General features: G+C 39.4%; 1 protein-coding gene across 1 annotated transcript in view; it reads left to right on the top strand.

The window, feature by feature from the left end:
• COL3A1 (collagen type III alpha 1 chain) overlaps positions 1-16,770 on the top strand; it is a 66,541-nt gene that overhangs the window by 16,081 nt on the left and 33,690 nt on the right. Inside the window, exons 2-7 of the mRNA XM_032802588.2 lie at positions 5,828-6,039; positions 8,597-8,647; positions 9,306-9,413; positions 11,456-11,521; positions 15,392-15,454; positions 16,070-16,123. Coding sequence (XP_032658479.1) covers positions 5,828-6,039; positions 8,597-8,647; positions 9,306-9,413; positions 11,456-11,521; positions 15,392-15,454; positions 16,070-16,123 — 554 coding nt within the window. The remainder of the gene's footprint in view (positions 1-5,827; positions 6,040-8,596; positions 8,648-9,305; positions 9,414-11,455; positions 11,522-15,391; positions 15,455-16,069; positions 16,124-16,770) is intronic.

Here is a 16,770-nt window from a genome sequence, read left to right as displayed (position 1 = left end):
TGAAATCAGGATTATATCTCATGTCACAGCTGTCATCCCTCCATAAGAGGATGTCCAGATATGCTTTCCTACTGCAGTTACCTGAACCCATCCATATATCAGCCGGATTGGGTCCTTTCAGAACAACATGAAGTATTTCCTGTCAATGCTGCCTGTTCTGCCTCCACTCTGCTGCTAGCCTGGTTAGCAAATAGGAATTTTGGACTCCAACTCAGAATCAATGTATGAGACAGGATAATGTGTTTTTGTGATTTCAGTGCTGGGGGAAAGCCTGCCTTTAGGAAATCTTTAAGATCTGAATACTTAGGAAATGTTGTACAAAAACTCTGAAAGTACATAAATTTTACAACGGAAAACTATTTATATTTTGTAAAATGTATTGCAGATGTTCAAGGATTTATTATTTATTTACACAAATGCTGGCAAATCATTCTCAAAGAACTGAAGTTGTTTAAAGCCATTACAACTAGTGCTTTGAGAACTGGGATCAGGTTTGGTATTAGCTATTTGTTCTTGATACTTTATGAAATCTTAGTCTTTATATATACAAGTAGGAACCAGCAAGAATATTTGGTTAATGCAAATATTTGACTATTTTAGCCACAAGTTTAGAACTAGACGAGTCAGCCTTTTTTATACCCCTATTATTTTTATGTATCACTTGTGAATGTTTTAGTGCAGATCAGCTTTCCAGACTATTCTGGAACTGTCTTTTAGTCTTTATGTATAATGGATGATGCATTATATCATAGCATGCTGACACACAGATCTACAGCTGAGTATCGAGGGGGTGTCCTGAACAGGCTAAATCAACCCAGATGTAATTTTCCTCTGGAAAACCTATTTAATACTTTCATTCTGCCAAAAGCCTCAAAGATTTGTTCTGCTGTTCTTTCAGTTTATTTCTTAACTGATTTAATTAAATCCAGAAAGTTAGAAACAAGTACAAAAGTAATTATAGCCAGATGTCTGTGTATTCTATTCTTTCTGTTAAATCATGCCATCTACTGTAAAATGAAAGAATGACAATATTACAAGACTGTTTAGTAAAATCAGGTTTACTTATTGCCATTAAATTATCTCAGTCATTTTATAAGACAATAGAAATTCCTTTGATTTTCATTGATACAATTTAATTTCATGGAGGAAAAAAATGAAAACTATGTTTTACTAGTTATGAAAAATTGTGCTTTGAGACAAGGTCCTATTTTGCGATAGCTGTTGAGAATAGCGGACTTGAAAACAGGGATTCTTCCACCAACAGTGGTAAGTTATGCTAACTATGGGCCCTATCCTGCTCCCCACTGGAGCTGTGCCATTAAGTTCAATAGGAACGGGAGCAGGCCTTATACATTTCTGAGAAGAAAGTAACAAAACAATGTTGATGTAATAAGATTTGAGAAAACCCGGAACTGTGAAAATGTGAATTCTTGCACTTACTTTCCTGGAGAATATGAAAGTGATATTCTTGAGCAATTGTAGTTAAAGACAAGCTGCAGTCTGCAAAAAGCAGATAAATAGGGATATTTGGAGGTGGAAATCTCAACCTTAAAAAGGTGAAGTCAACAAAAACATTGTAAAATGCTTAATTTTATATTTTATATATATATATATAAATGTGTGTGCCTGTATATATATATGTTCATGCACAAATATATTCACATTTATACACGCACAATGGCGCACACACACTCGCCAGCATGATGTTCTTTAGCTATGGATAAGTGAACTAGAGCAAGAGAAAGGCCCCATTCCCTTCTCAGGGCAAGGTGGTATAGGAAACAGATACTTTAGCCACAGAGACAGGAGGTACAAAGATGGGGTGAGTATGCCTCTGCTCTCTGTGCCCCCCAGGCTGTGCTGTGGGGCAGATCTTGCTATCCCTTTTAATGAGTATAGCAAGATCTGCTCCTCACTCTGCTCTCCCTGGTGCTGGAGGGGTGGGGTAGGTGTTCCTCATTTGGGTATTGTTGCTCCAGACAGCGCATGCGCGCGCGCACACACACACACACACATCAGACAGTGACCCACCTGCTTGACCTCAGGAGCACTCAACAGAGGCATCTCTGAGCCTCTTTGCATGAGTCATTAGTAATACTGTAGGATGACTTTCATTACAGAATGCTACTCTTCTTGATTTTAAAACACAGTTTAACTGTCGCCTAGCGAGGAAGTGTTGTCAACCAGTCGTCTTCTGAGAAAGCAACAAGTTCACCATTGCCCGTAGCAAATGTTTTTGTTTTGTTTTGTTTTTTTCTTTAACAACCAATTATGAATGAGCTCATTTATCAAAGTACAGAAAGCATTTCTTATGGAAACATTCAGCAATTGACTAAGAGAATACCAGTTTTCCCCCCTCTGACTGGTTGCAATGTCCTGACAGAACTGGCTTCTACAATGTCAGATGTGGGAATCCAGGCAGCCATTTTAGAAGCTTGGAACAAAAAAACTTCTTTAACGATATGTAATGCTCAAAAGAGCTGTTTAAAACTAAAGCAAAGTGGCCATCTTGGATTTCTTCTGTGAGATGAGAAAATTCAAGCAATTGCTTTACTTTTTTGTTTTATTTCAGGGATTTTGTGAGGTAGGGCTCAGGTAGCTTTAAATTCAGTCAACGAGATGCCTAAGTGGGGAGAGCCGGATGTGGGGGAGGGCTGGTGGTAGCTGATGAAAGTAGGCACATCTAACAGACAATGGACAGAGCAATGCATAGTAACAGAGGTTGAACATCTCTGATGCTGTGACATTCCTGATGCTCAGGCATAGGTTTCACTAGGAAAAGTAAAACTGGGGAGAAAAGGGGCTACTGAGCTGGGAGAGGTGGAGATAATAACTAGCTCATGAAATGATGTCGCTATCTGTAAAAATCAATTTAAGACTCAGAATAATTTAACTTCCACACTGAAATAACACATCAAGAATGCCCCGTCCAGATAGTAGCCCCAGTACCATGTTCATGGTAGCCCAAATAATAATCTGAAAATTCTCACTCCTTCTTAAGCAAAGAAGCATCCCACATCAACATCTTTCCAACTAGAGCTCATCATGGTCCAAAGCGGGGGAGGGTTTCCCTCCCTTAGCCACCTGTTCACTCAGTTCATCCGGCCTCTCAACCGTTCTTAGCCAAGAAGAGAAGTAGTATCTGCCACCAGATGAGAACAGCTGATTTTTATGGAGACTGGGAGCTTCTGCTCAACCACAAGGAAGCGCTCTTCTGCAAGGCACAGGAACACTACTGATGCTCTGATCAGGATCTCACTTGACTTGGAAATTTGCCAGGCACCTAAGACACTTAGGTCCTTGATCAATGCTATTATTAGTGCTTAAAGTCCTAATGAAAGATCATAGCAATAATAAGAGTTTTTGCCTCAATAACCCCATTGCCACTACAAAAAAAATGCATGGCCTTACGTTTGCCTTATTGTTTATGTTTGATAAATGCATCTGCATTTATCTGTCATCAGTAAAGATTGTGACTGCAGGAAGAACTTGCATTGTATCAGTGCCGTCACTTAAAAAAATAATACAACTGTTCTTGAATCCTACTTTAGTGTGAGCCCAAGGGGATTCAGATGTAAATCTGTAATGTTACTGTTGAATCAAAATCACCTGCTCCAGCCTTTGTAGCTTCCTACAACATCTGATGACTTGTAGACAGTTCTGAATATATTCTATTTAATAGAATATATTCAATTCTGTTTGATGCTATTTGCTTGCAACAATGGGATTTGAGACCAAGCTCCTCAGCACTAAGAGCATGAGTTTCTGCACCACTTGAGCTAAAGAATGAAGGTAACTTTTTCAAAAGTCCAATTTTCAGAAGTGACTTGGGCACTAGGCGTCTAAGGCCTATTGACTTTCAGTGAAACTTAAGCTCCTATGAAAAACACAAAGAGCAGTAAAGGCAGGATTCAGGTGGTAGCTCCTCATTCAACCAGCCCAGAAGATTTTGGCTCCTTCCTACAAAAACCATCCCCTGAAGTTAGCAGCACAGCCTGCAAATGACACTGTGTACCTGAAAAACAATGCACTGCTTTGTGTATTACAGCAGACAAGAGGGAAGCAAGAGGAGAAGAACTTCATGGCTGTCAGAGGAGAGAGATCAGGATGGTAGTAAGGGAGGGGAAGGGAGTAAGACATCTGGAGGGGAAAGAAAGAAGAGTTTGTGGAGGAGATGGGGAGGGAAGAGAGGTGGACAGATGGAGGCAGGAAGACTGGAGGGATAAGAGGGAATGAAATGGGGAGGGACCAGTCACAGGAGGAATGCAGATGAGAAAGAGACCAGGAGTGTCAGTCAATAGAAGGCAGGGATACTGAAAGGAGAAGGCATGGGAATGGAGGGGAGTGAGAAAGCAAAAGGAATGTAGGGTAGAAAGAAACTATGGAGATAAGATAAGAGGGAGGAAGACAGACATCAAGGAAGAGGGAGGGAGCAGTGAGAATGAATTATGGGAGTGGCAGAAATGCATGGGAGGGAACAAGAAACTCCAGACAGGAACTTGGAGGGAGGAGAGACAGATCAAGGTGGGTGGGCAGTAATGGAGAACAGAGAGTACACTGGGATGCAAGCCAGGCTGTAGAGGTATGGAGGAAAGAGGGAGGGCAGATGGGGTAGGGATAGAAGTTGACACAAACTCTGGCTCAGTCTTGCACTCTATCAGTAGAACCACTCGTGATATTTGATGCTATTCTAAGTTGCCCATGTGACATCAATGGTACTTCAAGGACACACCTATGAAATATATGTTTAAAAATATATCTGGGGTTCTTATCAAATCTGTTGAGAAAGTAGCGTAAAAGGATGATGAATACTGGTAAAGTTATGTGTACATGCACACATTTAAAATGGTTACGTGGGGTTAGTTTGGATTTATGAAAATATGTAGCACTAAGTAAGTTGTTATTTAAAATAGGGGTTCCAAGGCAAAAGCAGAAACAATACTTGAGGACAACCATTACAAAAAATAAATAAATACCTTAGGTCACTGACAGGGTTGTCCAGCTGGGTTTTCTATGTTTTTGACAGAATATTATGACTAAAGCTATGTGCTTAATTTGTAATCAATAATCTCTTCAGATACTACAATTACAGGGACTGGATCAGTTCACAGACAGATAATTAACTTACTTTTGTATTTGTGAGTTGGCCTGGTCTTGGAAAGACTGTGAATGACATGAACAGTTTTTAAAGCAAGAAACTCCATTTTTAAAGCAAAAATGTTCCTTGTTTTTTCCATACATAAACTTTCCTGGAACTAAAGAAAGTTTCACTTATTTGCTACAATGAACCTGGATATTCATTTTAAAAGCTCTCCCGAACTCAACCTGCCAAGTGCGTTAAACCAGTCTGTGGACTGTACATCATTTTCAATGTGCGTGGAGACTAGAGAGTTTTTTCTTTTACTGTAGATCTTTGTGTATGCGTGTGTGCGCACATGCACTAAAGTGTATAGTTTAATACTTTGGACCCATTCTCCTATTTATTGGTGCTCTATTGCAGATTATACAATCGTTCTGCCCGGGGGACCTGATCCAAACGCTACTGAAGTCAATAGACTGAAAGATTTCAGTTGGCTTTGGATCAGGCCCATAGAGCTTCTATTGACGTCACTGGGATTATCACCCGGAGATCCAGTGCAGACTTTGCATTTCCCAAAGCAGATCTTTAGGGTGGTTGGAGGAGAGGAAAATTTGGTCCTTGTCATTAATGAGACATGTTTAAAATAAAACCTCCAGTTTTCAGTTTCGTTTTCAAAATCCCATTTGAAGTATTATTGAGCATTGGTGGTTGCGACACATCTTACATTTTCCTTTATTCCTTTTTCAGTTGTAGGAGAATGTACACATCTTGGGCAAGTGTATGCTGACAGGGATGTTTGGAAACCAGAACCATGCCAAATCTGTGTGTGCGACTCAGGAGCTGTTCTTTGTGATGACATCATCTGTGATGATCAGGATATATTAGACTGTCCCAACCCAGAGATTCCATTTGGAGAGTGTTGCCCTGTTTGTCCACGGGTAACATCAACTCATGAAACAGTAAGTGTAATCTGTTTCTCTGAGACATGAATTGTCCTTGACCCACATTTACCCAAATCATTTGTCCATCCATACATCCATCCATCCATATGTATTTTAAGTACTCTTATTCAGCCTAAAGCCTTTAATAGCTGATAACTGTTAAGGATGGGCAAACCACTTTGGATGAAATCAGAACAAACCTAAACCTTCAGTAAAACTTAACCAACCCTTTAATAAAGTTCAAAAATCTTTTCCCCCTGTTACTTTTCCTTTTCTTGCATCTCTGTATTTCCTGATCCTATCAGAGGATTGGAACCAGAAATGATGGTAAAATACAGTGGAAATGTTGTTCTTGCCATATATTCAATCCACTCACATGGACTGAGCATACTTGTAACACTGCTGAAGCCGGCTGCCCTCACTCTGCCCCCTCCCGCCCACTATTGGCAGGCATGGGTTGCCTCTGATCAGAACCTACTGCGTTTGTAAAATTAAGCAAGAATTCTTGTGAGAAAAACCTTCTTATGAGGTTACTGGAACTTCTTGCTTAATTTTACAAACGCAGAAGGTTCTGATCAGAGGCAACCCATGCCTGCCAATAGTGAGTGGGAGGGGGCAGAGTGAGGGTAGCCGGCTTCAGCAGTGTTACAAGTATGCTCTGTCCATGTGAGTATGCTCAATACAAGCTAAGCAGCAAATCTGGGGTGAAGGGGCCGATCTTGCCCCCCACCATCCCCTCTAGTTCAGTTCAACTTCAGAGAAGGAATGAAATGGTAGGTGCTTATTAGTAATAAAGCAGAGTCACAAAATTTGGGCTGTAACTTTCCCAAAGTTCAATGTTATTAGGATCTAGGATCCAGAGTTCAGGTTCGACATGTTCTAAGAACACTTGCCAGCTACAAAGTTCAGATCCAGATCTAGATCCAGACTGAAAATCTTCACAGCGTGTGGTGATGCTCAGATGCAGGGCTTTGATTCAGGCCTATTTCTCTGTCATTCAAATAAAACAACACTTCAGAATCTTTTGAGAGTCAACCAGCAATAACGTAATGCACAGACGTTCTGCAAACAACCTATTTCTGACATAATGCTCAGTTTACATGCATGAAATCACACACAGCCTGAGTGTTCAAACTAACTAAACTAAGCACTGTTTATAGCACCATGTAAATACTGTAGGCCTAATTTGCTTCTCATACCAATCTTACATCATTGTACAGTAACTCCATTTTCTTTAGTGCTGCTGTTACCGATTTACTAGTGTAAATGAGAGGTCAATCAGGCCCTACCTATTTAATTTATCATTAACCCATATTTAGAAGACATTATTTAAAAGCAGAAACAACAACAGTTTAATCGGTTTGAGTTGATAAATTTAATAGTTTTTGCAGGTTTTTATTACAATCAGTAATAATTGTGTAGGCCCTCATCCTAAATTTCTGGCTCAAGAAAAGCTCCTGCTGAATGCAATCAAGTATTTTCTGGGTGAGAATTAAAGGAATAGGCCCTTAAATTAATACAATTAATTATTGAGGGTTGCGCATACATAACATTTGGATGGTCATTTTAGATTAGCATCCCCAGGCAAGGAGAGAAAGAAAGAAGACAATGATTACTTTAATATATAGGAACATATTATGCCCTGGCTTACAACCTGTATAACGCCATGAAAGTAAGTGGGTTTGCATAACGGTGTGAATGAGGACAGAAAGTGTCATTGGACTTTATCATGAGATTTCTGCTGATTCCAAGTTTTTGCTGTCTTAAATTGTTTAAAGATTGGCTGGCTCCAGCAATTACGCAGCTTTCTACTTTCTCACTGTGAGTTCTTCTTTGGCTCCAGTGATTGAAGCTTGTGGCTTTTGCACTGAAGCTCCTAGATTTGAGCCCTATTTGATTAGCTCTGTGGCTTCGGACCATAAGGGAGCTGTAGGAGGCTTCCATCAACCCTGCTTCTGCGCTATACATGAGTCATAAGGCTACTGTGGGTCAGGATTGGGCATAATGAAACTTCACTCTGTAGAGTCTAAGATTCAGATCAACATCCACTGCTACAGTTAGAAATAGCACTAACAAAGATGCCAATAATCAGCATCTGAGGACGTTGAGGGTCACTGATAACTATGTGTTGAAAATCAAATAAATATTTTTTTTCTGGGAAATGAGGTTGAAAAGATTTGTCTCAGTTATTGATATGTGAATTTAATGGATTGGAAAGGAAACAGGAAATATATTCCCCATTCATCTCCATAGTGAAAGCAGGCAGGGTGAAATCCTGGCCCCACTGCAGTCAATGGCAAAGCTCCCATTGATTTTATAGGACAGGATTTCACCCACAGCACCTGTGTCAAGAATGGCCACTGTATGTCACATGATGGATGCTCTGTGGTGATGCAACTTAATTTGGCAGTAGAAACATAGTTTTAAATGTTGACGTGGAAGTGACCAATTTAGTTTAATACAGCTGTATTTCCACTGTTGTTTAAACAGTTTTTCCTACCTGTTAAATATGCTGCACTTTATCAGTACTTCTTGGTTTGATGCCTTTTTATGTTTTATTGTTTTGTTTTTCCAGCCTACTCAAAGGCCTAACGGTAATGTTGTCCAAGGCCCCAAGGGAGACCCGGTAAGTGATATCAGATTCTTCAAATAAATTTTAAATCATGAAGGGCCAAATCCCACAAAGTGCTGTGTGTCTCATGCAAGCTGATGAGAAACCTCAACTCACATTGATGTCTTCATCATGGAGGACTGGGCCCTAAAATTATTGGACTCAGTTGGTCAAAATCTGCTAATAATGTAAATTCAGGATAATCCCATTAGCTTCAGCAGAGTTACTCCGGATTTATACCTGTAAAACAGAGAGGAGAAAGGAAAATTTGGCCCAAGGCGTATATAAATTTGTAATCTTTTTAAAACAGTTTCTGCACAGTAGAAAGAATTCTTCTGTGCTTCAATAACAGTATTCCTTTTTATACTGAGCTGTCAATCTATTTTTGAATATTTCAGGGTGTACAAGCCAGTCACTTACAATCAGGCTCAACAGGCAAAGATGTTTTTCCTTGTATGTATTTTTGTACTTCCTCTTCTCTACTTATTTGAACTGTAAACTTTATTCATATTTAATAGAAAAAAATCTCTTTTACAATATACAGTATCATATGGGGCCAGATTTTACATCTGTTAACTTCAGCATGGGCAGGATTTGGTCCATGGTGCGCCAGATAGCAACATACTGAAAGACAAATACAAATATTAACTCTTGTCTATTTTGAACTTTCTAGGGTTCTCCTGGAATTCCTGGACTACCTGGCTCCCCTGGACAACCAGGCAGTCCCGGCTCTCCTGGCCAGCCTGGGGTCTGTCAGTCATGTCCCTCTATAAATGGAGGTGTAAGTCATAATTATTACATTTAGCGCTGAAGGTATTGCTTATAAGCTCTAAGGGTGAAACTGTCACCCACCCTACATGTAAAGGTGGAATATACTTATTCCAATGTTCACCCTACATGTGTCATGGGTCTCTGTGCAGCAGGAAGGCTAGCCTGAGTAAGGCTGATACTTCTGTTCTGACATGGATGGGCTCTACAGATGAGTAGAGAGTGGAAAAATCTTGATTCTTCCTCCTACCCTCAAAACACCAACAAGCATAGTTGAGCTAGCACTGTTAGCCCAAAACAGATTAACTATGGTCTACACTAGGGGTCTCAAACTCAGTTTACCTTAAGGCCAGGACCAGTCCTCAATTCCTTCCAGCAGGCCAATAATGTCACTCATGCCACGAAGCTAGCTGAACTGTGTGGGACTCTGGCTGCCACTCAGATGGACAGCCCTCAGTGACAAGCCTGCCACTCACTAAATAACCTGTGGTTGCTAGGCAGATTATGGCTGTCACTTGACTCTAACCACCCTGACCTTTTCCTGCCTTAATTTGAAAAAGGCTGAAAGAGCACTAAATCATCTGAGGAGAAGGGTATCCAAGATGGAGTCTTAGGTGTTCTTTTACAAATCCAAGGTGGAAATTACATAAAACAGGTCAGAAACAGATTTTACCTAACATTTCCCCTTCTTTAAGATGGTATTGATTTACAATATTGATTTGCTCAAGCAACAGGTACTCTGGAGAATCTAGACTTGTTAGCCATCTTTCTAAGTTTTAACTTTACCCATTCTATCATCATGAAAAGAAGGATAAGGGTAAGACCTTGAATAATCAAAATAACCAGAAAAGGATGCAGCAAAATGTGCCAGGTCTGGGACAACTCTGTGGAAGTGGCAAACAGAGTTTCCCACCAATGGGCAAAATTTCAACATTTTACCACTCTTTTTAACACTCGCTCAGTCTGTGCAGTGGATTAATGCACTGATATCAGTAAACTCTTGCCCTTCTTTTCCAGGTCTTTTACTGTGGCTTCTAATTCTGGATGCTATATTAATTGCTGTAGTGCATTGATGTTGACCTCTGTGTTCATAGGATCAACATGTCTATACAGCTGATAGGCTTTAGTGATGGTTTGCACATTTAACTTCTCAGATGTAAACATAACATCGCATCCTTGTACAACAAGTGCAAAACATAGACAGAGATTCACAGTTGGATAGTTTTCAACTGGGTAAAAGAAGTTCACAAGGAATTTCCTACAAAAAATTCTTATACACAAACAATTACTGTGGATCACAACAACCTGAGACTGCTTGCTTGGATGGAGTTCCAGATTATAATTACTTGCCCTGATCGCTATTAAGGCAGATATGGGGTCCTTGATAGACCTCTATGGAACATATATATTCATATTCCTCCTCCCAGGCACATGCATCTAGATTGGCAGAGTGATATTTATCTTGCTCTCTGAGTGCCCACTTTGAGATATCTATGAGTGTCATGTTATTGACATTATGTTATTGAGGATCAGGGGATATACCCAGTTAGTGTTGGCATTAGCAATAGTTAAGACATGAGCTGTGATTTCTCTTGAGTCTGGATTATAAACAAAATCCAGCTTCCTTAGACCTCTATGGAAAAGTCATCTATTGACTTCAGTAGGGTTAGACTAGGCCAGTAGAGGTGTGGTTTCAAGAGGAAACTTGGGAAATATGATCAAAAGGAGTGACCCATGCTCTGATAAGATGTTACCTGATAACTTGTCTGGGGATAAGAGAAGAGAAGATAGAAAAAGGCAGTTGGTTTTCTCAGATCAGGCAGATCTATAGTACATCAGCTGTATAGGCAGCTCAAGTAATTCTGATCACAAAGAAAGATGCTATAAGGGCTTCCATTTGGGATGACTTTTGAAACGTGCAGAATTGTAAGTGTTAGAACATTGCTAAACAGCTTATATAAATGAATTATTTCCAGTTCAGTGTGCCATACGAAGTGTGTATGTTGCCTGATTTGATTTATAATGGACTCTCTTGTTTTGATATTTCTGTTGCAGAGTTTTTCTCCTCAGTATGACTCCTATGATACCAAGGCTGGTGTTGGACCGTATCCACCTCCTATTGTAAGATAGTAACCTTTTCTCTTTCCCTTTTTTAAGAGGACTTTTTCCTTTTGTAGATTGTATCTTGGATATTTATGCCTTTCCTATTGAACAAATAAGGTTATGTATTGAATTGCTGACTGCAAATGGAATAAGATTTAAGGCAGAGTTTGTCCTGGAAGCATTCTCGGGAGATTCCAATTGTATAGATTATATGAAACTGCATGGTCGTTTCATCCTTTACCAATTTTTCTCTTCATCTCTCCATCCCATTTCTAGATCGTCACTCTCTGCCCTTCCTCCTAACTGATTCTCTCTCACACAATACCTCTTTCCTTATTTTCATCTCTTCTCCTTTCTATATTCTCCTCACCTTTGTTCCCTGCCTCTTCCATTTTCTACCTCTCATTATTCTTCCCCTAACTGCTTTTCTCTCCTCCACTCTGAATGCTTTTATCTCTCCTTCCTCTTCTTTCCGACAGCATTCAAGACCATTCATGCTCAATATAATCCTCTATCCCAGAGTGTATTTCCACAGTTCAAATAGTGCTCTATGACAAACCAATATATTCCTTTTATTGCCTTCCTTTCATCCCAGATGCAGCTAGAGCATCCTACTGTGTTCTTTGTTATCCACAGCACTTCAGACTATGCACTAAGGATGCTGAATCTGCCCATTAGGCCTGGCACAAACATTTCAGTTTTTTTTTAATTAGATCAAACACATGTTGGATGAAACAATCACATGCACAGGTTACTTCCAGCGCAAAGTTCATCTAAAAAACATATCTACTTAATTTTCTCTTTATATACTAGGTTTGTAAGGTCATTCATCACAGCTAACATGGAGTGTCCTTACAACAGTGATATTCCATTGATAGATACAAGTGACTTCTGGTGGAGTTGTGGATTACTGTGCAATCTCTAATGGACATTGTGAACTATTATCTGAAATTGGTTGCTGCTTCATTAGCTACAATCATTATTTCCTAGTCTACATAACAAGGATTGTATGTCACATGCTGTACCAAATGAAAGCAGCACCAACTAAACATGTTATTTCTCTGGGTTCCATCAGATCATTGTGTTGAATGAATGGTAGACTTCTTTTTACTGAACTGCAGTTCATTATTTTCTCAGTTTTGTTTTCTCTCATTTGTTTCTACCTCATTCATTCGTTCATTCCTTCATTCATTCATTTACAGTTCCTTACAGATTTTACTCACAGCTTGTCATATCATCTACATTCTGCTACTTGGCTTCCTAACATGAGATGTGCTGAACCACAGAGTTAACAGAGATACACTGTGGTTCAACAAACATCGTTTCAGCACTGTATTTTGGCATTTATATTAAAGATACTTAAATTTCTTATATATGGTTCACTGGACACGGGGCATGTTTTTAACCTGATTGAATAGCCTACATCAGGGGTCGGCAACCTGTGGCACGCATGCCCAAGTTGGTACGCGAGCCAAATTTTAGTGGCACTCTGCTGCCAGACAAGGTTCCAGCCACCAGTCCTGCTCAGTCTGCTGTCTGCCTGGATGAATGGAGCCCTCGGCCAGTGGCCAGAACCCCGGCTGGCAGGAGCTGGCAGAAGGAACCCCAGAACGGCAGCAGGCTGAGCCACTCAGCCTGCTGCCAGTCTGGGGTTCTGTCCACCAGTCCCCCTCAGCCTGCTGCCGGTGTGGGGTCCCAGCCCTGATCAGCCCACTGCCAGCCTGAGATACCGGCCACTAGCCCCGCTCAGCCTGCTTCTAGCCTGGGGTTCTGACCAGAGGCCCCCTGCAAGCTGGAGTCCTGGCCACCGGTCCCGCTCAGCCTGCTGCCAGCCTGGGATACCAGCTACTGGCCCCACTCACCTCGCTGCACTATTTTACTTTACATATAATAATAGTTTAGTATAATATAGACTTATAGAGAGAGACCTTCTAAAAACATTAAAATGTATTACTGGCACTTGAACCTTAAATTACAGTGAATAAATGAAGACTTGGCACTCCACTTCTGAAAGGTTGCCAACCCCTGGCCTATATCCTTTGCCGTCTGTTTTTGCCATACTGTGTTCTGTCAAATTCTTTTACACTGCATCATAGAATAAACTGATGTGATGTGAATAAAAAACACATCTAAATGTGCTATTCTGTGATGTATTATAAATCTCAACAGCATTTGATTTTTGTTTTACTAAATTCTTGCTGTTAATTCAAGTAAATACCTAATCCAAATAGTTGGAAAGGATAATGGGCTTATCTTTAGCGCAAATATATTTTCCTTATAGGTGGTTAACCATGACTGGTATTTCATTATCCACACATCTCTCCACCATTGTTATTACTATGTCCTTTCACTGCATGTTTGTTGGTCTTTTAACTTTACATGTCAATTTCTCCTCATTGGCTTTCATTTCCCTTACATAACTGTTCTCTTACTGTTTCTCCGAACCAACCATATTTTAAAGCTAAACAATTCCCATTTATTCACAGTTTGGAGACAACACTAACAAGCAAATGCCATTCTTAACTATGCATTTTTTTCCTCAGTGTGTACTTTGAAAAATAACATGTTTTGTTCAGTTTGTAGCCACACATGGATGCAGCACCAGTCCAATTTCCTTTCACGTTAAATTAGTTCTAATAATTACACATATGATGATACGAGCAAGTAGACTGACACCGTTCTAAGCCACTAGGTATACTTTCTGATTTAGACACAACTACTGTGATTTTCTTTATCAAATCTGGACAAATATGTGAAATAGTATTTATAGTGGTTGGATTAATCTCCTGTTGTGAAAATGAAGTTGATGTGAAATATATTTCCTGTGTTGTAAATCATGGAATATTACCTGTTCTATGAAATATATTATCTATGCTGTAAATCATGGAACGTATTTCCTCTGCTGTGGAATATGTCATTTATTCTTTACGTCATGGAATATTTTTCCTCTGCTATATAATATAGAATCCATGCTGTAAAGCATAGAATGTATTTCCTATGCTGTGGAGTATATTACTTCTGTTGTAATTCAGATACACTCACTGTATTTCCTCTACCACATCAACTAAAGCTTAACTGAAGAAATTTTTTTATTTGAACAAATGAATGCAGGTCTAGCAAAACATAAGCAAAACTTAGTTTTTTCCTCATGTTCTTCCATTGCTACATGCTTCCTTGTTTGTTGCTTCTTAACTTTTAGGTATTTAACATGCAATATTAATATACTTGTAATTTTCTGGGACTAATTTTACTGTCACGTGCACCAGTTTAAATCTGAAATAACTACACTGAGTTCACAAGAGTTATTTCATACAAAGAGCAGAATGTAGTCCACTATGTCCTTTGACTACCTCAGATGTCATTTAATTTTTATGGTGTACTATTGTACCACTTAAGAAAATCGGTGCATTGGCTAACATTCATGAAACCCTGCCAAGTATCAGAAATATAAAATTAAACAATTAGAAGTCCAAAGATGTGTACAAGGCATAAACCTTTTCACAGCATGAAGGTTATGTTTAGGCAGAGCCTATATTGTATGACTGCAGTATGCCACTGCAAAACACCAAACAAATTTGATTTAAGTCTTTCCTGGAGAGATTGTAAATGCTGGTAATTATAAGCCACAATCAAAATACACTGCACAGTCATATAGTGAAAGTAAATTCTCTTTCTGTTGATACTAAAGTTAACATTTATTACAGTTCTCTCATTACCGATAGGAAATTTTCCACCGTCTCTACTATATTTCACTGCAGACTTCTGCTCTACAGCAATAGGCATCCATACTGAATTGTCTTTTATTGTCATTCCTGCCTATCGTTATGATCCTAATAAGGATTATAAATAGATTTTGATGTAATGACTATTTTTATATATACCTTTTAGACTGGTTTAGGAGCCCCCGGCCCACCTGGCCTGCCTGGCCCAGCTGGTCAACCAGGCCCACCCGTAAGTAAAATTCAGCCTTGCTATGTACATCTTATCCTCTGAAATATACAGCCCATTCTCTCTCCTTGAATTTGGGCATGTTTTCAACCAACAAATCTCTAGATGTTGAGAATGTTATGAATATGTTGTGTTCTTTTATTGGTCTGTAGTATAGCCTCAGGAACAAATGACTCAATATCAGATTCTGCCCTTACTTAGACCCTATGCATTCCCACTGAAATCAGTGGAATTATATGGCATGTAAGTCAACATAGACTATGACCCCTAAAGACGCTCAAATTCTAATTCTACTTATGATCCACTGATAATGCTCCAGACACTTAATTTATACATACATTTATCAGCCCTAGTCATCTAAAGTGAATCTGGAAATTCCAGTGCATGTATAGCAATATGCTACAGGCTTTGGATTTTTTAATGTGGATCTCCATTTAGTGGATAGTTTCAATCCATATTGCACAATTGATTATTTGATCCTGTCAGTTTGATTCCCTCTTGTTGTTCAGTAATTGTTCTGGGTGAATCATTTATTATGATTATGAGAGTATTGCAATATGTAGCAACCTCCTGGGGGAAAAAACAGTGATTTCTCAGCTGTGTCCTTCTACATATCAGGGTGCTCATGGATACCAAGGTTCCCCTGGTGAGCCTGGACAACCTGGCCCTTCTGTAAGTATCATTTGACATTACTATGCACTTAAAAGTCATGTTCTTGCAAGCTTTTCATAGACATATGCCCATCTTGCCTGAGTAAGGATGTTAGATTGATCCCTTAAGAAATGAGTTGGTAGAAGGAATATAGTCTATGCAAGTTTATTTCTTCAACCTTTTAAACAAAGAAACAAGTCACACCAGACTTTTCAGTAGAATGGTAATAATCCATATGAATGCATGTAGGAAAAAATTACTTCACTTTGGGTCTGATCCAAAGCCCATTGAAGTCAATGGGCTTTGAATCAGGCTTCATGCAAGGAAGACCTGCAGAGAAGCAATTCGCTATGTACGTATTAGCTATGGACCAAATTCAGGTCTATGGTGTACTAAACATTAGGGATGAGTAGTATTTGATGCAAACCATTTTTGCTCACGAAAATAGAGACAATTTTGGAAACCTTTAGAACAATTAAATCCATTGCAAATTCTCCTTTTCATTGCTGATCAAATTCCTCTCCTATTTGGCTGTGGTTTATCCATTAGTTCACACATTCAGATACAAATCTCTCATTTCACTCCTGCGGGCTCACCAAAGTGACTGGAACTTGATTAAACAATCTATGACATTTAGCTAGTTACAGCTTTTCATAGGCCTACCACAA

The sequence above is a fragment of the Chelonoidis abingdonii genome, chromosome 10, assembly GCF_003597395.2.
Source record: "Chelonoidis abingdonii isolate Lonesome George chromosome 10, CheloAbing_2.0, whole genome shotgun sequence".
NCBI classification, from domain to species: Eukaryota; Metazoa; Chordata; order Testudines; family Testudinidae; genus Chelonoidis; species Chelonoidis abingdonii.
Note: the sequence above shows the minus strand (reverse complement) of the source record. Positions and strands in the feature narration are given on the sequence as shown.